The 25,183-nt window shown below is 40.0% G+C and overlaps 1 protein-coding gene across 4 annotated transcripts in view; it reads left to right on the top strand.

The window, feature by feature from the left end:
• Positions 1 to 25,183, top strand: part of vti1a (vesicle transport through interaction with t-SNAREs 1A) — a 309,169-nt gene that overhangs the window by 61,121 nt on the left and 222,865 nt on the right. For 2 of the 4 annotated variants that reach the window (XM_061966621.2, XM_061966623.2), the window contains exon 5: positions 6,702 to 6,722. The exons of the other annotated variants lie outside the window; for them this stretch is intronic. In XM_061966621.2, the coding sequence (XP_061822605.1) occupies positions 6,702 to 6,722 (21 nt within the window). The remainder of the gene's footprint in view (positions 1 to 6,701; positions 6,723 to 25,183) is intronic. 4 annotated transcript variants of the gene reach the window in all.

Genomic DNA, 25,183 nt, shown 5'->3' with positions numbered 1-25,183 from the left:
ATATATATATATATATATATATATTCTAAACTATAACTGATACAAATGTATTGTTGAGTATTGTATTTATCGTAATACATAGCATGTGGGCATACATAAATTGTATAAAGTGGACAAATCTTCTTGTATCGTTAGAACATTTACTTCGAAAAAGCCCCCCTCCCCTTTGTCCTCTTTTGACTGATTATTAGACTGTATCCAATTTTTTTCCCCTTATTTTGTGCACCAACACATAAAAAATGGTCCTGCCCCAGAAATAAAGATGAACATTATCAGATTTATGCAATTATATTTGCCGACAGCAAAGTGAAATGTGTGAAGAGTGTGTTTTGTGTGTGTGTTTTTGAACTTTCCTTTATTACCATTTCAATAATGACCCATGAACGCCACATCTTACAAACATATGTATTCCGCAGCCAGAATGTGGCATAATTGATATGCATATTCCCGGCAAATTAGCCAGACACAAAAGTGACACTTTTGTCACAGAGGAAGTGTTTTTTTTTTTGCTGTCACAAATGTCACGTTGGAGACGCTTGATGGCGCCTATCAAAAAACTGTCGAGGTAAAGGTATCCACACATTTCACGGCAAATTCTACTTATAAAATGTATCCAACTATAATTCATTGTAAGTTAATAATGAATGAATGAAAATTGCCTTATTAATTATACTATTGACATAATGTAATTTACTTTTGAAATAAAAATGGCTCAAATATATATATTTATTCATACATAAATATGAAATCCATTCAAATAAATTACCTCCATTAAGTATTAGGCAAAAACATGTTCATTTAACTTTTCATTATGTTGCAATTAAACACAAAAACAGCATCTATACACAAATAATAAACGATTAGTTTGGAAAAAACATTCATTACATTTAATATTAAACATTCAGCACTAGAAAATGCTATTTGGTTTGATAATAATAATTTGTCCACAATATTAATGATTTACTTCATAGGAAAAAAACATTTATTATATGTGATATAAAAATTGTGATACTTACAGTTTGAGGTAGGCCAAATACAACACATTTTGTTAAATAATTTGTCCACAATCCTTTAGATTTATGTCATATAAAATCATACATAGTGAAATTATATATTTACAGTTTGAGTTTGGATGAAAAAGACATATTTTTGTTTACTATAATAACTATTTGTATTATTTGTAAATGTCATCTTTTTGTGGAGAAAAACCATGAAAAATACACTAATGATGACATAGTAATAGTAATATTTAAATAAATATATGTTGTCCTATTATACAAATATACTAATAACTTAATAACTAATAAGAGTTATTGAAAGGGGGAAAATAAATCTTAGATCACATGATTGTTTTGGATTTACAATCTTGACTGGCTGTGACTAGAGTACTCCGAACTTCAGCATTTTCTTTCTTTCGTGCTTTCTTTTTTGCTTTCTTCCTTTTTTTTCTATCCGAGGAGATGGCGGCGATATGAGAAGGGTGGGGGGAAGATGGCGAGGCCGTGGGGCCAAGTCGGTCAATTTAATTCCTGATGATCTGTAAGAGGTCAGAATCATCTCATATAGGCCTTGCCGAGCAGATCATTACCAGTCACAAATCTGCAGGTTACATGGCGAGGGGTTTATAGCTGAGTAAATAGGTCGCCGTCATAAGTTCTAAAAATGGCGTTCGCGATAATGGCTAAAGGACGGTTTAATGGAGTTTGCCATTTATTCGTTATCTCTACGCGGGCAGAGACTGTATTGGCACTATCACGCGTTTTTCTTCTTCTTCTAAATAACGTGCTCGGCTGCCATTGCACTTTTTTATGCACACAAATTCTGGCGAACGCACGCACACACACACACACACACACACACACACACACACACACACACACACACACACACACACACACACACACACACACAAATAGTTTCGATTTCAGTGGCAGCAGCAGCAGAAGGTTGGCCACAAGAGATTGTGCTGGTTGGAGCCGGCATGGACCAGATTTTCCAGGCTACAAAGGAAGCACATTACCACTTGTATCGAATAGCGTATTGGGGAAGGAGGAAAAAAATCTTTTGTTTGGGGGGGGGGATGCTGATTATCATAACAGAAAAAAAATTGCACTAGTGCAATTTTGAATGCTGGCTGGCACCACAAAAACACAAGAAAAAAAAAACCTGTAGGAATAATTACAATTCCACAATACGAGCTTCGGCGTTGGCTGCGCTGAAAGACTCCAAACCCAACCTAAACGAAGAAGAAACACTTTTCACCGAGGATTTTTGTGGAGGATTTGCAATCAGTCAGGCAGCACAAATGAGCTCGAGTAAGTTTTGTTTGGCGGCCACTGACCGTTCATCGGATCTGCTGGGTTTGTCCCCCACCTCTCTCCATAGTGTCCTTTTAAACTTTGGCCCCCTTAAATAAGACCAACCTCGGGGGGGAGTCTCTCCTCCGTGAAGTGCATCTTGTTGGTGTTCAAACTGCACTCTTAGGAAAACATAATTATATTTGTTTACCACTCATGTTACACATACACCTGAATATTTTGTATCAGGCATCCATTGCTATCAACATCATCATTCATTAGCATACGACACATGCTAGACCAGCGTCTCCCAAACTTTTTCATACCCTAATGCCTGACTCAAATGTACCAAGATACCATGATGTTTTGCCACAAAATCGACATACACAAGAGCACAAATAATTTACGACAACAATCATGACCTGATTGATGAACAATATTATGAACAGTCTATTTTCCTTGCCCTTATGTGGGCTCTGTACCGCGGATGTCATTGTGGCTTGTGCAGCCCTTTGAGACACTTGTGATTTAGGGCTATATAAATAAACATTGATTGATTGATCGATACAATTATTCGGGGGTCTCCGTTGTCGTATTTTACGCTTCATAATGCGTCATACATTTTTTTTTACTGGAGACAGGTCTGGACTATAGGCAGGCCAGTCTAGTACCCGCACTCTTTTACTACAAAGCCACGCTGTGCACAATGTGGCTTGGCATTGTCTTGCTGAAATAAGCAGGGGCGGTCATGAAAAAGACGTTGCTTGGATGGCAATATATCCAAAACCTGTATGTACCTTTCAGCATTAATGGTGCCTTCACCGATGTGTAAGTTACCCATGCCTTTGGGACTAATACAAGTATCTTGTCTTTGCAGTGTATTCAATTGAATATAGGTTGAAAAGGATTTGCAAATCATTGTATTCTGTTTTTATTTACCATTTACACAACGTGCCAACTTCACTGGTTTTAGGTTTTTGTCCAATGCTTTGTCCAAAATTTTTGTCCAAAATTTTTGTCCAAAATCTAGCTGAGACCGTTTAAAACCCTTGTGCAACCCTATGGCCCAAAACAGGCATTACATGTGTTCCGTATGTGATAGGATCGTTCAGTTTGAAGGTTAGCAGTCACAACTCCAGGGTTTCATAAATGCTTATTAGTGATTCCCAGATCCCAAAAAAAGTCTGCGGGCTATAGAGTGTTTTCTATTCGGGCTCCAGTACTATGGACTGCCCTCCCGGTAACAATTAGAGATGCTACCTCAGTAGAAGCATTTAAGTCACATCTTAAAACTCATTTGTATACTCTAGCCTTTAAATAGACCCCCCTTTTAGACCAGTTGATCTGCCGTTTCTTTTCTTTTCTCCTCTGCTCCCCTCTTCCTTGTGGAGGGGGGGGGAGGGGGGGGCACAGGTCCGGTGGCCATGGATGAAGTGCTGGCTGTCAAGAGTCGGGACCCGGGGTGGACCGCTCGCCTGTGCATTGGCTGGGAACATCACTGCGCTGCTGACCCGTCTCCGCTCGGGATGGTTTCCTGCTGGCCCCACTATGGACTGGACTCTTATTATTATGTTGGATCCACTATGGACTGGACTCTCACAATATTATGTCAGACCCACTCGACATCCATTGCATTCGGTCTCCCCTAGAGGGGGGGGTTACCCACATATGCGGTCCTCTCCAAGGTTTCTCATAGTCATTCACATCGACGTCCCACTGGGGTGAGTTTTTCCTTGCCCTTATGTGGGCTTTGTACCGAGGATGTCGTTGTGGCTTGTGCAGCCCTTTGAGACACTTGTGATTTAGGGCTATATAAATAAACATTGATTGATTGATTGATCATGGCTCAACGTGACCCTGATTGGTGCATAACAAGGAAGTGTTGTGTTGTTGTGCAGTGTTGTACCTTAAGTACCATGATTCAAAGTGGCCTTGTATATTGCTTTAAAAAAGCCCAAGATTTTATTATTTAAACTGTGTGAACTTTTTGTATCTAAATTCAATTTGACACGTAATACACAATAGCATAGAATAATCAATCAATCAATCAATCAATGTTTACTTATATAGCCCTAAATCACGAGTGTCTCAAAGGGCTGCACAAGCCACAACGACATCCTCAGATCCCACATCAGGGCAAGGAAAAACTCAACCCAATGGGACAATGAGAAACCTTGGAGGGTACCGCAGATGTGGGGGACTCCCCCCTGGGCGACCGGTGCAATGGACGTCGAGTGGATCTAGCATAATATAGTGAGAGTCCAGTCCATAGTGGATCTAACATAATATTGTGAGAATCCAGTCCATAGTGGATCTAACATAATAGTGTGAGGGTCCAGTCCATAGAGGATCTAACATAATAGTGTGAGGGTCCAGTCCATAGAGGATCTAACATAATAGTGTGAGGGTCCAGTCCATAGTGGGGCCAGCAGGAGACCACCCCGATCAGAGACAGGTCAGCAGCGCAGAGACGTCCCCAACCGATGCACAGACGAGCGGTTCACCCCGGGTCCCGACTTTGAACAGCCAGCGCTTCATCCTTGGCCACCGAACCTGTGCCCCCCCCCTCCACGAAGGAGAGGGGGTAGAGCAGAAAGGAAACGGCAGATCAACTGGTATAAAAGAGCGGTCTTTTTAAAGGCTACAGTATACAAATGAGTTTTAAGATGGGACTTAAATGCTTCTACTAATAGGATATGTTACTCAATTACACCCATTTAATCAATGAGTCGTTCCAGCCCTAGTATGTACAATTGCATTCTCAATAATTTCACATAAATGCCATGCAACTTTACTAAAGTGCGGAAAATATCGGCGACAGATATCCGCTAGGGTTGTTCGGTATACTGGTATTCGTATAGTACCGCGATACTAATGAATCATATTTGGTACTATACCGCCTCTGAAAAGTACCGGTCACCCACCGCCCCCGTCGTCGTCACGTCTTGTCATTGCTGGTTTACGAGCAGACGAGCATGTTCGGTAGTGCACAATCACAGAGTACTTACAAGCAGACACAGTGTGTAGACAGAAAAAGGAGAACAGATGCAAAAAACTAACGATAAAGGTTAAGTTATAACACTGAAATGTCCACCGGAAGAGGTGCTTTAAGACATGGCGAGCTAGCTAGAAGCTATAGTCGAGCCGCAGTTGGCAGTGTTTTAGCTACTTCTAAATCACTAATCCTCGCCTCCATGGCGACAAATAAAGTACGTTTCTTACAAGTATCATCCCTGCAGGACCAGGAATAGCTAAACAAGCTTCACTACACACCGTAGCTCACCGGCATCAAAATGTAAACAAACGCCATTGTTGGATCTACACCTGACATCCACTGTAATGATACCAAGTACAGGAGCGTATCTAGTCGATACTACTATGATTACGTCGATATTGTTTGGCATCACAACATCTTTGTTTAAAAAAAAAGATGTATATTATGTTTATAAACTCAGGAAATATGTCCCTGGACACATGAGGTCTTTGAATATGACCAATGTATGATCCTGTAACTACTTGGTATCGGATTGATACCCACATTTGTGGTATCATCCAAAACTAATGTAAAGTATCCAAACAACAGAAGATTAAATGTTTATTACATTTTAACAGAAGTGTAGATAGAACATGTTAAAAGAGAAAGTAAGCAGATATTAACAGTAAATGAACAAGTAGATTAATAATTATTTTTCTACCACTTGTCCTTTATAATTTTGACAAAATAATAGAATGGAAAATGACACAATATGTTACTGCATACATCAGCAGACAAATTAGGAGCTTTTGTTTGCTTATTTACAAATAAAAGAAAAGTTGTCTTGTATGTTCACTATTTTATTTAAGGACAAACTTGCAATAAGAAACATATGTTTAATGTACCCTAAGATTTTTTGTTAAAATAAAGCCATTAATGCCATTTTTTGTCAAAATGTACAGAAAAGTATCGAAATAATTTTGGTACCGGTACCAAAATATTGGTATCGGGACAACACTAATACCCGCAAATTAGTGGACAAAAAAAAAATCTAGATTTTAGCCCACATTTCAACATAACATTAGCACAAACTATATATTTCCCTGCTTCCTTGCTGCATCAATTCCTGTGGCTTGTTCGGTAATGCTCGCTGATCCTGCGAGTGGAGCGATCCACTTCCTCGCCTTTGTTTAATGTGACAGCGCCACGACTTGATCTTTGTTTGATCAAAGAAAAAAAAAAGGTCTGCGTGAGCTGCGCGTTCAGTTGCATTTACCTTGTCATTTCCCAAATGCTCCACGTGCAAACAGAAAAATCGTCAGGGTTAATCCTGTAACTTCTTCCTGGCAATATTCCTTCTCCATTGATTGTTTTCACTGTCTCTCCTCTTCTTTCTCTCTTTTCTTCCCTCTTTTGCTCTCGTGATGCAGTTGATAAAGTTACGCGAAGAGGTAAGTGCTTCTCTGCTTTAACTATTTTTACATTGCTTTCCACGCTGGAAATTCCCATTTGCCCTCCTTGTGTCGTTTGCAGAAAACTAACATCAGCTCATTTGGACCACCCCACCCTTTTTTTTAGCACTTAAAGGCCAAGTGAAAGATAATGAATCCACTAAAAGCCACTTTCTCTAGTTGCCGCCTTTCTCTTGAATATAAGACAGTGAAGATGAGCTATTACCGTATGTCTGATAGGTATTGATTGGGTCCAGTGCAGTCCAGAACCAGAATCGACTGACTTTTTATCAAATGAGTGTTGTTTGTGTTGTTTGTTGACCGTCTTCACTCATCATTGTTCAAAACAACAAGGCTTGGCCTTCTTTGGCCATTCAAAAAAGCTAATTTGTACCGTTTTGTTTTGAGCACATGGTATGGATACTTTCACTCAGTGGTTCGATTCCCAATGAAATCAAGACAGGATGTTGAATGAAAACAAATGTGGAAAAACTTTGCATCAAACTTTGGCCGTTTGGTGACTTCACAAGGCTTATTTCAACAAGCGTCAAAGGGTTAATTCCTGGTTTGTGTTGTGCTTTTTCTGTTTCAATTTCTGTAAAGATAACTTGTATATAGTGTCCTCATCCAAGGGAGTGTCAAAGAATTAACGCGACCCATGTAGCTTTTTCTTCGGCTTTGTTTACCCTGCACCAGCCTGAACAAGGGCTGTTCAAAGAAAACTATATCAATCAATCAATCAATCAATCAATTCCCTTATTGTCATTGTCATAATAACACTTAAGTCATACATGAACAACAAGATTTTGTTTGAGCTTTGTCCAGCGGCATAGAAACTGCATTGATGTGCAGGTTGACAATAGTTTACATTTGAGGATTTTAGCGTTGTCAGGAAGATCGATAAGAGGGACGTGGGGGTGGGAACAGTCAGATGTCTGATGGGTGTTACGTTGATGTTACAGCAATGCAATGTCCAGAGCACAATTATTGAGGTGGTGAAGAGTGAGGTAATAAGATGGTCCGGGGCAGCAAAGGATCAGGCTGTTCATTTAGCAGTCTCACAGCCTGGGGATACAGACTGTGACACATTCTGGTGGTCCTGGCGCGAATCGATCTATACCTCCTTCCAGAGGGTAGCAGGTTGAAGAGGCCATGTGCTGGGTGGTATCTGTCCTTCAGGATGTTGTGTACTCGCTTTAGGCAGCGAGTTGTGTACATGGCACTCATCTCTGGGAGTATTGTCTTTGTAATTTTCCCCGCCGCTTTAACCACTTGCTGGAGGGCCTGTTGGTTCGCTTTAGTGCAGCTAGCAAACCACACTAAAAATCCGTAAGTGAGGACACTGCTATATCGAAAATTACGTGAATCAAACCAATCAAAGATGTGTTTTTCCATTATACTAAGGGCCTGATCTACTAAAATCCAAATACCACGCGCTAAACTGCCTGTGCAATCTATAAAATAGATTTTGCTATTAGTGGGCGTTTGCAATTGAAAAGAGGTGCAGACTGCCTTATTTAAAGGGGAACATTATCACAATTTCAGAATTGTTAAAACCATTAAAAATCAGTTCCCAGTGGCTTATTATATTTTTCGAAGTTTTTTTCAAAATTTTACCCATCACGCAATATCCCTAAAAAAAGCTTCAAAGTGCCTGATTTTAACCACCCGTCCATTTTCCTGTGACGTCACATAGTGAAGCCAACACAAACAAACATGGTGGAAAGAACAGCAAGCTATAGCGACATTAGCTCGGATTCAGACTCGGATTTCAGCGGCTTAAGCGATTCAACAGGTTACGAATGTATTGAAACGGATGGTTGTAGTGTGGAGGCAGGTAGCGAAAACGAAATTGAAGAAGAAACTCAAGCTATTGAGCCATATCGGTTTGAACCGTATGCAAGCGAAACCGACGAAAACGACACGACAGCCAGCGACACAGGAGAAAGCGAGGACGAATTCGGCGATCGCCTTCTAACCAACGATTGGTATGTGTTTGTTTGGCATTAAAGGAAACTAACAACTATGAACTAGGTTTACAGCATATGAAATACATTTGGCAACAACATGCACTTTGAGAGTGCAGACAGCCCAATTTTCATCAATTAATATATTCTGTAGACTTACCCTTATCCGCGCTCTTTTCCTGAAAGCTGATCTGTCTAGTTTTGGAGTTGATGTCAGCAGGCCAGGGAAGCTAGGGTCGATAGGGGGTTTAGCTCGCTCCTCTGCGGGAACAAACTGCCGCCATTGCCTGCCGTGCTACCGAGGACCTTTGTCCCTGAATGGCTCACACACTCCTGCAGATTCAATGGGGGTCTGGCGGCAGATTTCTTTGACTTTATCGTTGGAAATGCATCTGCTTTGAGTGTCGCAGGATATCCACACATTCTTGCCATCTCTGTCGTAGCATAGCTTTCGTCGGTAAAGTGTGCGGAACAAACGTCCAATTTCTTGCCACTTTCGCATCTTTGGGCCACTGGTGCAACTTGAATCCGTCCCTGTTCGTGTTGTTACACCCTCCGACAACACACCGACGAGGCATGATGTCTCCAAGGTACGGAAAACAGTCGAAAAAACGGAAAATAACAGAGCTAATTTGACTCGGTGTTTGAGAAAATGGCGGATTGCTTCCCGATGTGACGCCACGTTGTGACGTCATCGCTCCGAGAGCGAATATTAGAAAGGCGTTTAATTCGCCAAAGTTCACCCATTTAGAGTTCGGAAATCGGTTAAAAAAATATATGGTCTTTTTTCTGCAACATCAAGGTATATATTGACGCTTACATAGGTCTGGTGATAATGTTCCCCTTTAAATGAGTATGTCATGTGTACTATATGGGGCATCACCATGGAGACACTCATTTACTGCACATTCATGTTTTAATGCGCCAAGCTTTGGCCTTTTGCTATGTTTTTAAACATGCAGGAGACATCTACCACTTTTTTATGGGTATTTTAGAAGCAGTCATGAAAATATTTTAATAATATACAGTACAGGCCAAACGTTTGGACGGACACACCTTCTCATTCACAACACAACTGATTGTCCCAACCCTATTGATAAAGCAAGAAATTCCACTAATCAACCCTGTGAAGTGAAAACCATTTCAGGTGACTACCTCTTGAAGCTCATCGAAAGAATGCCAAGAGTGTGCAATTCAGTAGTCAGAGTAAAGGGTGGGTATTTTGAAGAAACTAGAGTATAAAACATGTTTCAGTTATTTCACCTTTTTTTTGTTAAGTACATAACTCCACATGTGTTCATTCATAGTTTTGATGCCTTCAGTGACAATCTACAATGTCATGAATATAAAGAAAATGCATTGAATGAGGTGTGTCCAAACTTTTGGCCTTTACTGTATATTCTATGTGAAAAAAAACAAACCTCATTAAAAAATACTAAAGGACACTAAAACGCATCTTTTTTTTTTTAAATCAGCCCCCTAAGTCCTCTAGCAGCTATAAAATTATAAAATTATGTTGCTGAATAGATGATACAGTATGTCTAATATTTGTATTTCTGTCCGCCCAAAATGTTGACACACACACGTACTGTAGACGGAGGATTCTCGTCTGTCCATCGTCTGTGTGGAACTATCAGTTTGCACGTCTTTCCCTCACATGCTAATTAAATCACACAATAGTGCTCTCAAAACGATGATGAGTGTTGACAAATCATATTACGTGTGCTAAATAAGTATATTTGCTTCTTCTCCTCCCAGTATTGTGGGCGTTTTTATGATCAGCATAATGAGATTGCAAAATGGACGGCATGCCTTATTCTGCTCACTTAACAGACGCAATCCACTCAGCACACGTTTAGTAGATCAGCTTTGCGTGTGCTATCAAATTTGCATGTGTTTTAGTCCACGCAAACCTGTAGTAAATCAGGTCCTAAATGTTTCTTTTGTTTTTTTTTAGATAGATTTGTCGTGAAAGTGTTTTGTTTGGAATTAAAGGGGAACTGCACTTTTTTCAGAATTTTGCCAATCATTGACAATCCTTATGTAAAACAAGAACTTGTATGTTTTTTTTTTTTATGCATTCTAACTCGTAAATTAACGCTAGCAAAAGTTGGCTAACAATGGAGGGTAATGGTATTCGCTGTATTCTGCCTATAATGAGCCCCCCCAAAAACCTGTCCAAAAACCACCATTATCGTTTTATATACACACATTAAAGTAGTAACAGGCACATTCATAATAACATGTCATATTTACATATTCTGCTCTGTTTAAACATGCTGCAGCATACTAATTTCACAGACGCATCACGTTTGCTTTTCCCTTCAACAACAACTACCATAAATTCCGGACTAAAAGCTGCTACTTTTTTCCTACACTTTAAACCCTGCGGCTTATAAGACGAAAGGCTAATTTACGGATTTTTCTTTGCTGACGGATATAATACAAATAATTTTATTAAAAAAACAAGCAAAAGCAAAAAAAAAAGTTTACTAACTTCTCAATTTATGCTAACAACTTTCCAATGTACAAGTGAGATGCATGATTTATAATCGAGAATTCATTTTTACAGCAGCAGCTCAGTATGTCACTAGTTGGGTAAGCTTTTTAGCTCTCTGTGATCACGGCGCCGCTAAAAATAGTCTGTCTGCGTTAGCGCTTATAATAACAGTATTGTTAATACTTGGTTGATATTCAGGTCACGAGATGTAAATGGAGTATTTTTGGCAATTTTTAGATGTTTTTATATGAAAGCTTTATGGGTGCAATAGAGGACACCCATAACCTGCATTATTAGCCTACTCGTACTTGCTGTATATTACAAATTAGAATGTATAAAAAAGAAAGACATGTGTGTTCTTGTCTCTCATAGGGATTGTGAATAATAGGAAAAATTCCCCAAAAAAGTGCAGTTCCCTTTTAACGGTGCTTAACTTCTTTTTACACGCGTTTTACATGTAAGAATGTTATTGGGAGAAGCGTAGGGAGTTGGTTTGTTTGTCAACGTTTAAATAATGAAATACACACCTTTTGTTGTTTGCAATAAGAATGAGTGTTTAATGGTTTTTATGTCTTACTTTTAGCAGTGGCTAACTTTTTTCACAATTTTTAAAAAGTTAGACGTGTGCAAAGTCGGGAGTGTTTTGTTATTTTATGTTTTAAGAATGAGATGCACACATTTTGCCTTTGTCATCCGTCTTGAAAGTCTGCGTTTTATTGTTTTCACTTCTTTTTACACTCGTGCTACGATTAAAAACAGCTTGACATCTGAAAGGTCGGTGTGTTTTGCTGTTCTTTAAGTTGAAAGAATGCGTCATCGGTCTTGACAGTCTACGTTTTATAGTTTATACCGCTCAGTCTTTGCTGTAGTTAACTTCTATTTACACTTGTGTTACAATTTTAGAAGGTAAGGTGCCTTGAGAAGTTGGAGTTGCAATAACGTGATTTGGCATCGCACCTTTGTCATTCATCTTGAAAGTCAGCATTCTATTGTTTATAGCTCTCAGTGGTTAACTTCTTTTTACACTTGCATGACAGGTCAGAATGTGAAAATGTTGGTGCCAGCAGCGGCTTATTACTACAAGTTGTTTTGAAATTTCACTTTACAAGTAAACATGTCCAAATATGGGCTTTTTTTGGTCTTTTTTGGGCGTTTTTGGTCAATTTCGCCCACCTCATTACACCTCCAGTGCTGCGAGGTTTGCGCTTGCAGGTGTTAAATGTTCCTCCGAGTGAGACAGGCTGCCTTCCCCCTGCATCTGTGGAGTTGTGCTTCTTTTCAAAGCTATTCATAATTTAGAGCAGCCAACCCAACAGGCCCAGATGCCGTGTTATGTCCCCCCCACCCCTCTTTATTTAGTTGTACTTTACTTCCCCTGTTTTCCTCCCACACTTTTTGTTCATTTCCTTCTCGCCTTAGGGGTCAGGAGACATCTTGCGTTACCTCACCTGTCTACTCCCCCTTTTGAATGGCTCCATTCACGTAATGGGGCTTGATTCGGTGCCCCTTTCTGCCTTATTCCGCAGCAATCTTGCAGCCTCCCTTTTTTCTTCTTACTGTATTTGAATCAAAGGCTGGCACAGCTTATACACACTTAAGCCCTTTGCTTTAAAAAAGGAAAAAAAAAAAACTATACTTTTTTTTTCTCCTCTCTCTTCAGCTGCAAAACATGTTTAAATATTTAGCAGCCATATTCACAGCTGTTTGACACTTGTAATTCCTCGTCTTACAAGTCCCAAACAAACGGCACAGAAGATCACACAGTCAGTGTGAATCACAGCTGCCATCATTATTCACTTTGACTCCCCCCCTTATTGAAATAATAAGGAAATGATCTGAACTTTGGAAAATGGTGATAGTAAGCGCCGGTGTTTGATATCGGCAAGAGGAGGCAGGAGAGCGAAAAAGGAAGAAAGACGGGAGAGATTTTCCTTTTGAGCTGCAGCTGCATTGTTCTGGGGCTCCCTGTTAATAACTTACAACTGAGGAGGAGTGCTCCTCCACACTAAAACAGAGCACAACAACAACAACAAAAAAAAAGGAAAAACGCCGCTCCTGTGAAGAATCTTTGTTGGAAAATGTAGGTGTCACATTAAAGGCGTAAAGAGGTGCAGTTGCATGATATTTATCTTATAAGATATCTAAACGCCTGCTCTAGTCCTTGCTTGTTTGTGTTACAACCACAGGGGTCGGCCTTGAGATTGGACCTTGTAGCACAGCAAAAACTGGCAGACACTCTAAAATGCTGACAAAGATGCCCTAGCGCATGACAACATAGAATCTTAACACCTATTCAGCCGTTCTTTGTTTGTCCTGCAAAATAACATTTAATAAGTGTGAGGAGTATTAATATCATTCTGTTATAGAGAGTGCACATCAGCTCTTAAACACAGTCATCCCTCATTTAGCGCCGTTAAATGGTTCCTGACCCGACCACTAAGTGAATTTACACGAAATAGGAATGATTTATATATATATATATATATATATATATATATAGTACAGGCCAAAAGTTTGGACACATCTTCTCATTTCAATGTGTTTTCTTTATTTTCATGACTATTTTTGTTTTTTATTTTTATTTTTTTATTTTATTTTTTTATTAAATCAACATAGAAAAAAACACACGATACACTTTCAACTAGTGCATCAACCCAAAAAAACCCTCCCTCCCCCATTCGCACTCATACACACCCACTCACACAAAAGGGGTTGTTTCTTTCTGCTACCAATATTCTGGTTCCCACAACATGGACAACACTTCTGCAAGGGACACAGTCCCTGAAGCACACTTAATTGTTTGTGCTGCTGGTCCACTAACATTTTCATTTAATTACTATTTTTTCTTTTTTTTTTATGTAATTATTTTTATATTGTTTTACTTTCCTTTTTATCCAAGAAAATATTTATTTATCTTATCTAAAAAAAAAAAAAAAGGACCTTATCTTCACCAGACCTGGTTGTAAATGAAATTAGCTTCGTTTAAAGTTAAAAAAACAAAAAAAAAACAGGTCCAGTCCAGATAATGTCCAAGTCGGGTTCAGCAACACACACCTTCATTCATGTACACTGAAAAAAAAAAAAAAAAAAAAAAAAAAAAGAAACATTTTGGAACACAACAGATTGCATATAATCTATAAACAAAATTACATTTTCAAAACAAAACAAAAAAATGTATGTACAGTCCAGATTATGTTCAGGTCACTAAAAATTAGGGAATACAAAAACAGATAGCATATAATCTATAAACATAATTACACTTTCAACATAAGCCTTTGAGGACTTCCCATCTTTTTTAAATGTTTTTTGGCATCATTATCATTTTCAACCATGTAACTTTCTAAAGTTAAAAAATACTGAATAAATATTTTAAAGAAAGTAATACTAAGTGAATATCTTATTTTCATGACTATTTACATTGTAGATTGTCACTGAAGGCATCAAAACTATGACTGAACACATGTGGAGTTATGTACTTAACAAAAAAAAAAGGTGAAATAACTGAAAACATGTTTTATATTCTGGTTTCTTCAAAATAGCCACCCTTTGCTCTGATTACTGCTTTGCACACTCTTGGCATTCTCTCGATGAGCTTTAAGAGGTAGTCACCTGAAGTGGTTTTCACTTCACAGGTGTCATAGTTTTGATGCCTTCAGTGACAATCTACAATGTAAATAGTCATGAAAATAAAGAAAACGCATTGAAATGAGAAGGTGTGTACTGTATTTTTTAAATTGTTTTCACAGTTTGAGCTTAAAAAACACTTTACAAACTTTTAGATACTTTTTTTTAACATTCGTGCACGCTAAACATGAAATACCAACATATTAGTCACCCTACCCAATATAATACACAATATAATAGAAAATATGAAATATTCTGAACTGTAATACATATAAAACATAAATAAGACATACAGTGCAGTGATATGTACTCACACACACACACACACACACACACACACACACACACACACACACACACACACGCACACGCACACGCACACACACACACACACACACACACACACACACGCAGTTCTTAAACATAACCACTAACCTTTGAAAATACTGCAACTTTTTCAGTGATGATGATCTGCTGTGCACCGTAGTTCTTTTATTTTTATTTTATTTAGACATTTTTAATGTTTTTGAAAATGCTGACTTTCTAGCAGGCAATTAAAAAGAAGTTAAAAACTGTTAGGTTTTTTTGCCCCTTCTACATTTTACATAATTTTTTATCGTAAATGATGCTTCACGGTGGCAGAGGGGTTAGTGCATCTGCCTTGCACTAACCTCACAATACGAAGGTCCTGAGTAGTCTTGGGTTCAATCCCGGGCTCGGGATCTTTCTGTGTGGAGTTTGCATGTTCTCCCCGTGAATGCGTGGGTTCCCTCCGGGTACTCCGGCTTCCTCCCACCTCCAAAGACATGCACCTGGGGTTAAGTTGATTGGCAACACTAAATTGGCCCTAGTGTGTGGATGTGAGTGTGAATGTTGTCTGTCTATCTGTGTTGGCCCTGCGATGAGGTGGCGACTTGTCCAGGGTGTACCCCGCCTTCCGCCCGATTGTAGCTGAGATAGGCTCCAGCGCCCCCCGCGACCCCAAAGGGAATAAGCGGTAGAAAATGGATGGATGGGATGGATGTTATATCAAAGCTTCATGGTGTCATGTGTAAAAAAAAAAGTTGACCACTGCAAAAATGTAAAAACAACAAAACAATCTACTTCAAAGTTCTTCTTTTCCCATGTTGAAGAGACACAAATCCAAAGAAAAAGCACAAAGTACAAGTTTGTTCTTTAATGTTAGTTTTTTTTTTTTTTTTTTTTTTTACAATAAAAGCCTATTTTACCGTAAAAATTAGATGTAATTTTAACGTGACTGTATTGCCATTGTTGAGGATGTTCAAGGGTAACATACATGATGTACAGTAGCATGGACTTATACCACAGACAATACCACAGCCATAAGTGTATTTGGATTGCACACGCTCCTTTTCATGGATGTCCGTGACTCCATCCTGTGTTTCTGGAAGGACTGTGTCATTATTAGGACCATCACAGCGTGTCATTATTGCATTCTTAGCGGCTGAACTCTCACCCTTCCCCTCCGGTTCTTTCACAGACTAACTCGGGGCGCTATTATTCTAATGATGGCGCACACAGAACACCACTATACCTACCTCTCCGCAACACACCCACCCACTCCCCCCCCTGGCCCTAAAAAGAAGACGAAGGAGAGAAGCGAGAGAGAGAGAGATTCAGGGGGGAGAAAAGCTTTGAAGTGGCTTCCCATCGCAGCGAGTCTGCCGGCCGTCTCTCTCCCCGAGACGTGTCACCTTTGCCTAGCGGGAATAGAAAAATCACGTTTCGAATGGTAATGATAACATACTAATCACTTGGGCTCTTTTGAAGAAGCCAGGATGGGGGGGGTCGAGCTGCCCTGTCAGAATCTCGGCTGCCGCCGAGCTCGCGTGCACTGCAGCCACGGTCGAGGTGTGTTGGCTTAAACATCGCACGTCAATACGTCCCCCTGCGCCTCGCTGCATCCGAAGGGGCTCATTATAGCCCAAAGTCAGGGCTGTCGCCAACCCTCGCTGGTGCCACTACCACTTCTGAACCCTGCAGCTCCTCCACTACCTCTTACTTCCTCACGTTCTTACCCAAAACACCTCCCTTCTAGCCTCTTTTACGCAGTAAATTGCTCTTTTAGACCTGTAACAGTAGGTCTTCCTTCCAGAAACGCTAGTGAAGTTTTTACACAGCAAAACAGCATCTCATAATCATAGAATTTATGCATTACGACTAGGGATGTGTGCCGAGTACCGGTATTTTTTGCAACGGTTCCTATTTGGGTTGGTCCAGAAAGACCCTGAAGATTCTGGACAAATTATATGGCTATCAGCAATGTTCCCTCCAATTTGTCATGTGTGTGAGCAGGGACGTGCACATGATTATAGAGGGGCAGGGGCTCAAAGTCAGAAAAGGGCAGGAAATTTGTTTTGGTCCTTTACACAATATGGAAATTAATGTAAAATTAAATTTGCTAATAGGAAGCTAACTATACAACTATACTATACTGCAATATTTGATAAGACCTCTTCTCCTACATCACTTGTAGCTCCTTCAACTTCCCCCTCATCTATGGCTTCCTCTGCAGTAGTATCATCTGCCTCCCTTCCTGTGGATTCTTCCTCCCCAACATTTACCGGGATTTCTATGGCTTCTCTGTGTCAGGAGTTGCATCTAAAGCCTCTTTTCTCTCAGGTGTTGCTTCTACACTCTCCTCCTCTCTCTCAGGTGTGATAGTTTCTGAGGTCTGTGGTCTTTCTTGAATTCTGGTGCTAGTACTTGGTTTTAGCCATACATTAAGAGGTCTGCTACCCTTAGCTCAGGGGTCGGCAACCCGCGGCTCCGGAGCCGCATGCGGCTCTTTGATCACTCTGATGTGGCTCAGCAGCTTACTTGCCGAACCCCCCAATTTTCCCGTGAGACTTCCGGATTTCAGTGCATCTCGCAGAAAACTGGATCAATATTCACCGATTTTCACCCTTACAGCTATAATAAGGGCGTGCCATGATGTTACAACATTGGGCGCCCTCTACAATCTGTATTAACAGCGTGCCAGCCCAACACTTGTTATACAATATACATCTTCAGCTTGCACACGTACGTGACAGCAAGGCATACTTGGTCAACAGCCACACAGGTTACACTGACGGTGACCATATAAAACAACTTTAACACTCTTACTAATAATGCGCCACACTTTGAACCAAAACCAAACAAGAATGACAAACACATTTCGGGAGAACATCTGCACCTTAACACAACATAAACACAACAGAACAAACACCCAGAATCCCATGTAGCCCTGACTTTTCCGGGCTACATTATACACCCCTGCTACCACCAAACCCCGCCCCTGCCCCAAGCCTGCTCCCTCACACATCAACCACCCCCCCCCCCCCCTCTCTCTGTGCGACGGTTGAGGTGGGCGTTTTTTTTTTTTTAGCGGGGGTGTATAATGTATCCCGGAAGAGTTAGGGCTGCATGGGATTCTGGGTATTTGTCCTGTTGTGTTTATGTTGTGTTACGGTGCAGATGTTCTCCCGAAATGTGTTTGTCATTCTTGTTTGGTGTGGGTTCACAGTGTGGCGCATTATTAGTAAGAGTGTTAAAGTTTTTTTTATACCGCCACCGTGAGTGTAACCTGTGTGGTTGTTGAGGAAGTATGCCTTGCTGTCACCTACGTGAGCAAGCGGAAGCCCCATACAACATGTAACTGATCAGGCACGCTGGTTGTAGTGGGCGCTATATGCTGTACCATCACGGCACGCATGACGCTGACAAGCGCTATTCATTTAAAACCCGCGTGCCGCACCAGTTTAAAAATTCCATATAAAGGTGTGGGCAGCGTGTCTGAGACCCCTGGTTTATACATAGCACAAAGCAAAAAAAAAACTTTGTATGAAGCGTTATTTCAATTAAAATTTCAAAAATGTTTGCGGCTCCCATTGTTTTCTATAATTTGTGAAACTGGTCAAAATGGCTCTTTGACTTGTAAAGGTTGCCGACCCCTGTCTTAGCTGCTTCCTGGCGCTCCTTCTCCTTCCTTTTCTATATCCTTTCTTTTTTTGGCATGGTGCTGCAGGCATAATCAACATGAATCAAGTTTAAATACAGATGGTAATGTTCCTAACAGATAGCCTACAACTTATATCCCCAGAATGCTGAAATTATTATTATTAATAATAATAATAATAATAATAATTATTATTATTATCATGATTCTTCTTCTTATTATTGTTATTATTATCATTATTATCATTATTATTATTATTATTTTGTTAACCCACACAGTAATAGCAAAGTCACAATATACTTTATATCTAAACCTCTACTGTGAGAGAAATGTGATCCGCCGTAAACACAGTGCATTTTATTTTGAAAATTAACCCGGTGTTTTATTTTGTATTTTGTAGACTACTTCCTGTCCCGCACGATCCGCTCTGCTCTGTGCGGAATTGATGTGCCGTGCTCAATTGATGCGCCGTGCTCCGACGTCCGGCAAAAACAGAAGCTGACACATTGAATAATAGAATAATACAGCGTTTTTCTGAAATATTACCCATATTAGATGCTGAATAAGTGGACGGCGACTAGACCATAATTCACAGGTTCAAGTTGCTCCACTGTCACGTCTCCTCAGGGCCGCAGTTGGCTCTCTCTCCTCTCACTTACTCACTCACTCGCCCTCTCTCTCTCTCTCTGGCGGAAGCGGCAGGCTCAAACAACCCGGTATTACAAGAAAACGTGGAGTTTTTTTTTTTTTTTTTTTACACATCCCTGACAGGAATTTATTAATGTTGTTTAAAGAAAAAAAAAACAACACACAGGCAGAGGGCACCCATAGGGCCCTATGTGTGCACATGCCTGTGTGTGAGCAAATGCAAAAACTCCCTGAGCATTCAGTGGAGCACATGTGAGCAACATCAGACGTGCACACTGTGGCCATACCAACATCACACCTGTCCCAAACCTGACTTAATAACAAGTTAAATGTATTATTTCATTAGGCAGTAATTTTCTTGATATTATTTTATAATATACAGTACAGCCCGAAACATTTGGACACACCTTCTCATTTCAATGTGTTTTCAGCAGGGGCGTCACTAGCTTTTAAGGACAGGGGGGGCTTAGCCCCCAGGAGATGCACAGGACGCGAGCGAACGTAGCGCACGAGCACAAAACTTCACAAACGGCTAACAAAGACTTAGAAATTATTCATTGTTATTATTGTTATTTAAAAAATGCACGGGACGAAATGAAATGCTCCCCGGGATGATGGCTTTTAACCATTTTTTTCTTTTTCTTTTAATGTATTTATTAATTTGACATTTTATATTAAATGTCTTGGTTTTTCCCTCCTCTGAAAATCCTATGAAATGTTTACCAAGCCATTCTATAACAATACAACAGCTATTAATGTACCAATACAATAAAACAAATATATTTAATGTTTTTTTCATTGTTTTAACATTAAACTAATGTATATTACTTTATATAGATTCTACAAGAGTGATGTGGGCATTTTCTATATGAACAAGTCCAAGGACCGCAGGCAAGGTTGCAGAGAAAATGCGGACTGGATTTTGAGTGATTTGGGCATTTTCTATATGAACCAGTGGAATGGATTGGATACCAACACACTAAAGGGGCTCTCTACCTTAAAGTACCAATGATTGTCACACACACACACTAGGTGTGGTGAAATTTGTCCTCTGCATTTGACCCATCCCCTTGTTCACCCCCTGGGAGGTGAGAGGAGCAGTGGGCAGCAGCGGTGCCACGCCCGGGAATCATTTTTGGTGATTTACGCTATGAAGTGAGGGGAAACTGAGTGAATAATGACAGTTTATATGATTATTTATTTAAACTCATATTCGGGCCACTTTATAATGAATATGTCGGCATGTATTTGTAAAAAAAATAAAATAAATATATATATATATATATATATATATATATATAGGGGCTTCACGGTGGCAGAGGGGTTAGTGCATCTGCCTCACAATACGAAGGTCCTGAGTAGTCTTGGGTTCAACCCCGGGCTCGGGATCTTTCTGTGTGGAGTTTGCATGTCCTCCCCGTGACTGCGTGGGTTCCCTCCGGGTACTCCGGCTTCCTCCCACTTCCAAAGACATGCACCTGGGGATAAGTTGATTGGCAACACTAAATTGGCCCTAGTGTGTGAATGTGAGTGTGAATGTTGTCTGTCTATCTGTGTTGGCCCTGCGATGAGGTGGCGACTTGTCCAGGGTGTACCCCGCCTTCCGCCCGATTGTAGCTGAGATAGGCTCCAGCGCCCCCCGCGACCCCAAAAAGGGAATAAGCGGTAGAAAATGGATGGATGGATATATATATATATATATATATATATATATATATATATATATATATATATATACACACACATATATATGTATATGTATATATATATATATATATATATATATATATATATATATATATATATATATATATATATATATACACACACACACATATATATGTATATATACATATATATATATATATATATATATATATATATATATATATATATATATATATATATATATATATATATATATAAAAACACCAAATTATTTAGGGGGGCTTAAGAATATTTTAGGGGGGCTTGAGCCCCCCTAAAATAGGCCTAACAACGCCACTGGTTTTCAGGACAATTTACATTGTAGATTGTTACTGAAGGGATCAAAACTATGACACCTGTGAAGGGAAAACCATTTCAGGTGACTACCTCTTGAAGGTCATCGAGAGAATAGCAAGAATGTGGCTATTTTGAAGAAACTAGAATATAAAACATGTTTTCAGTGTCACGACCAGAACAGGACTCTGAACACAGATGCAGGATTTTCAGAAACAGATATTGATTCTGAACAGGGAAGGGGTCCAAAACGGGAGAAACAAACAGGATATCAATCCAGATCTAACCTGACCACTAAACTTACTAAAAATATCAATAACTCAAAACGCTCCGTCTACAGAGGGAAAAAGGGGCTATGAACAAAAACTACTAAGAAGAACAAAAAGCGCTCCAACGGCATACTTGCCAAACCTCCCGATTTTTCCGGGAGACTTCCGAATTTCAGTGCCCCTCCCGAAAATCTCCCGGAGCAACCATTCTCCCGAATTTCTGCCGAATTTCACCCGGACAACAATATTGACGGGGTGCCGTGATGGCACTGCCTTTAGCGTCCTCTACAACATGTCGTCGCGTCCGCTTTTTCTCCATACATAAAGCGTGCCAGCCCAGTCACACGTTGTATGCGGCTTCTACAGACACACGTTAGTGTCTGCAAGGCATACTTGATCAACAGCCATACGGGTCACACTGAGGGTGGCCGTATAAACAACTTAGACAAACTTAGACAAACTTTAATGATCCACAAGGGAAATTGTTCAAAACTTTAACACTGTTACAAATATGCGCCACACTGTGAACCCACACCAAACAAGAATGACAAACACATTTTGGGAGAACATCCGCACCGTAACACAACATAAACACAACAGAACAAATACCCAGAATCCCTTGCAGCCCTAACTCTTCCGGGCTACAATATACACCCCCGCTACCACCTCAACCCCGCCCGGAATCTCCCGAATTCGGAGGTCTCAAGGTTGGCAAGTATGTCCAACAGAGGTAATGCTAGGAAGCTAATCTTACCTGAAAAAACTTACAAACCAAAATACTCCCGTGGATCCAAAAAGGTACACAAAACGTGGCTATGGCTGTGGACAATACTATGGCAAAGGAACGCTGGAGGTACGCACAAGAAGATACGAAAACACTCTGGCACAGGACAGAAGGAGGACGAGGCATTTATACACATGAGGGAGGGTGACACAGGTGGGCACAATCAGGCAATCAGGAAAGACATCAGACCATTGATACAGGAGGAAGGGCAAGTGATCTGAAACGAGAGGGAGAGTTAGTATTTCAAAATAAAACAGGAAATGACAAGACAACCTGAAACTAGACAAAAACCAGACAAGACTTCACCCAGGTGTGACATTCAGTTATTTCAACTTTTTTTTTGAAGTGCATAACTCCATGTGTTCATTCATAGTTTTCTATGAAATCTACAATGTAAATAGTCATGAAAATAAAGAAAACCCATTGAATGAGAAGGTGTGTCCAAACTTTTGGCCTGTACTGTACTGTATGAAAATTAAAAAAAAAAAAAATGTTGTTTTTCATGAGCTGCGTACTAGTATTGTATGTTTGGGTGGGGGTCCTTCTTTGGAGGAGTATATTTACAGCTAGGATTCACGAAGTCAAGTATTTCATATATATATATATATATATATATATATATATATATATATATATATATATATATATATATATATATATATATATATATGAAATACTTGACTTAGTATTTCTTATATATATATATATATATATATATATATATATATATGTATAAGAAATACTAAGTCAAGTATTTCATATATATATATATATATATATATATATATAAATAAAAGAAATACTTGAATTTCAGTGTTCATTTATTTACACATATACACACACATAACACTCATCTACTCATTGTTGAGTTAAGGGTTGAATTGTCCATCCTTGTTCTATTTGTCACTATTTTTCTAACCATGCTGAACGCCCTCTCTGATGAAGCATTGATGTGTGGCACGCACAAAAGTGCTTTCATCAAATGCACTAGATGGCAGTATTGTCCTGTTTAAGAGTGTCACAACATGGCTGTTTACGGCAGACGAACTGCTTTACAGTAGACAAAAACGTGACTGCTGTTGTTGTGTGTTGTTATCGCGCTGGGAGGACGTTAATGAAACTGCCTAACAATAAACCCACATAAGAAACCAAGAACTCGCCCTCGATCATTCTACAGTTATAACGTCATTGGGCAGGTACACTGTTTATATTGTGTGCCTGAATTTCGGGAGATTTTCGGGAGAAAATTTGTCCCGGGAGGTTTTCGGGAGAGGCGCTGAATTTCGGGAGTCTCATTTCCGGGAGGGTTGGCAAGTATGGTGTACGGCCCACAATGGACAGTTTTGCGCAATAAAGTGATTGACGGATAAATTGTCTTGACACTTGTTTTATCTCTTTTGGTTGCCTGATTTCACCTGTCACTCACTGCATTGCAAAATCATACAGCATAAATTATGTGCATGTTTTGGATTTGATTTTGTGCGTGGCATAGATTTTTTTTTAAATCCATCTATCAGTCGTAATTATGACATGCTGTCACAGGTCGACGATAATCAACTTGGAATAATCACAAACAAGGAAGCAACACCACACAAAAGTTTGTAACAGCAATATGTCCTCCTTAAAAGTCCCTCAAAGTCACGCACGCTAATAAGAATCAGTTTGAAGTGAACGCGCTTTACTTACGACCGCCACTATCGCGTTTCATCAACTGTCCTCAATTTTAGTAATCTAGTAATCCACAGGGCAATATTAATCCAGTCAAAAAAGTAATTACTGGTTAACTAACTGGTTCTTTTATTTTATTTTTTTTATAGTAAAGTTAAAGTTAAAGTAGCAATGATTGTCACACACACACTAGGTGTGGCGAAATTATTCTCTGCATTTGACCCATCACCCTTGATCACCCCCTGGGAGGTGAGGTGAGGGGAGCAGTGAGCAGCAGCAGTGGCCGCGCCCGGGAATCATTTTCGGTGATTTAACCCCATATTCCAACCCTTGATGCTGAGTGCCAAGCAGAGAGGTAATGGGTACCATTTTTATAGTCTTTGGTATGACTCGGCCGGGGTTTGAACACACACTACACAAACACATATACCTGTACATAGGTAGCTGTCAGCACTCAACATGGCTTCAGGTTGATTTATATTACCGTAATTTCCGGGCTATAGAGCGCACCGGTATTCAAGAAGAAATAAATTTTTTACGTATTCTAGCCGCACGGGAGTGAAAGGCCATGTCCACACGAACACGGAGAGTGTCAAAAACACATATTTGGGGTTAAAACGATCTCTATCCACACAATTGTAGTTTCAAAACTGTCAGTGTGTACACACTAGAGATGCGCGGATAGGCAATTATTTCATCCGCAACCGCATCACAAAAGTCGTCAACCATCCGCATCCACCCGAACTAACATTTAATCAAAACCGCACCCGCCCGTTGTTATATATCTAATATAGATGATGCAAGGCATTAGTGAGGTTATAAAACTTTTGCCTGTTAAAGAAAGGAGACTGATCCAATGCAGCAGAGACATTCAATGCGTGCCACGCTGTCACGGCCCAGACGCACACCCGTGCGCAATCATCTGGGAGCCGCGCTGAGCGCACCTCCAAGCGCGTGGAGGTGCGATGTCCCTCGCACCCGCGGCGGCTCCACCCGGGCTCGCGCCCGAGGCTTCAGCGCGCACCGCGGCGGCCATCCT

This window comes from Nerophis lumbriciformis, linkage group LG11 (assembly GCF_033978685.3).
Source record: "Nerophis lumbriciformis linkage group LG11, RoL_Nlum_v2.1, whole genome shotgun sequence".
NCBI classification, from domain to species: domain Eukaryota; kingdom Metazoa; phylum Chordata; class Actinopteri; order Syngnathiformes; family Syngnathidae; genus Nerophis; species Nerophis lumbriciformis.
This window is presented reverse-complemented; position numbering and strand designations above follow the sequence as displayed.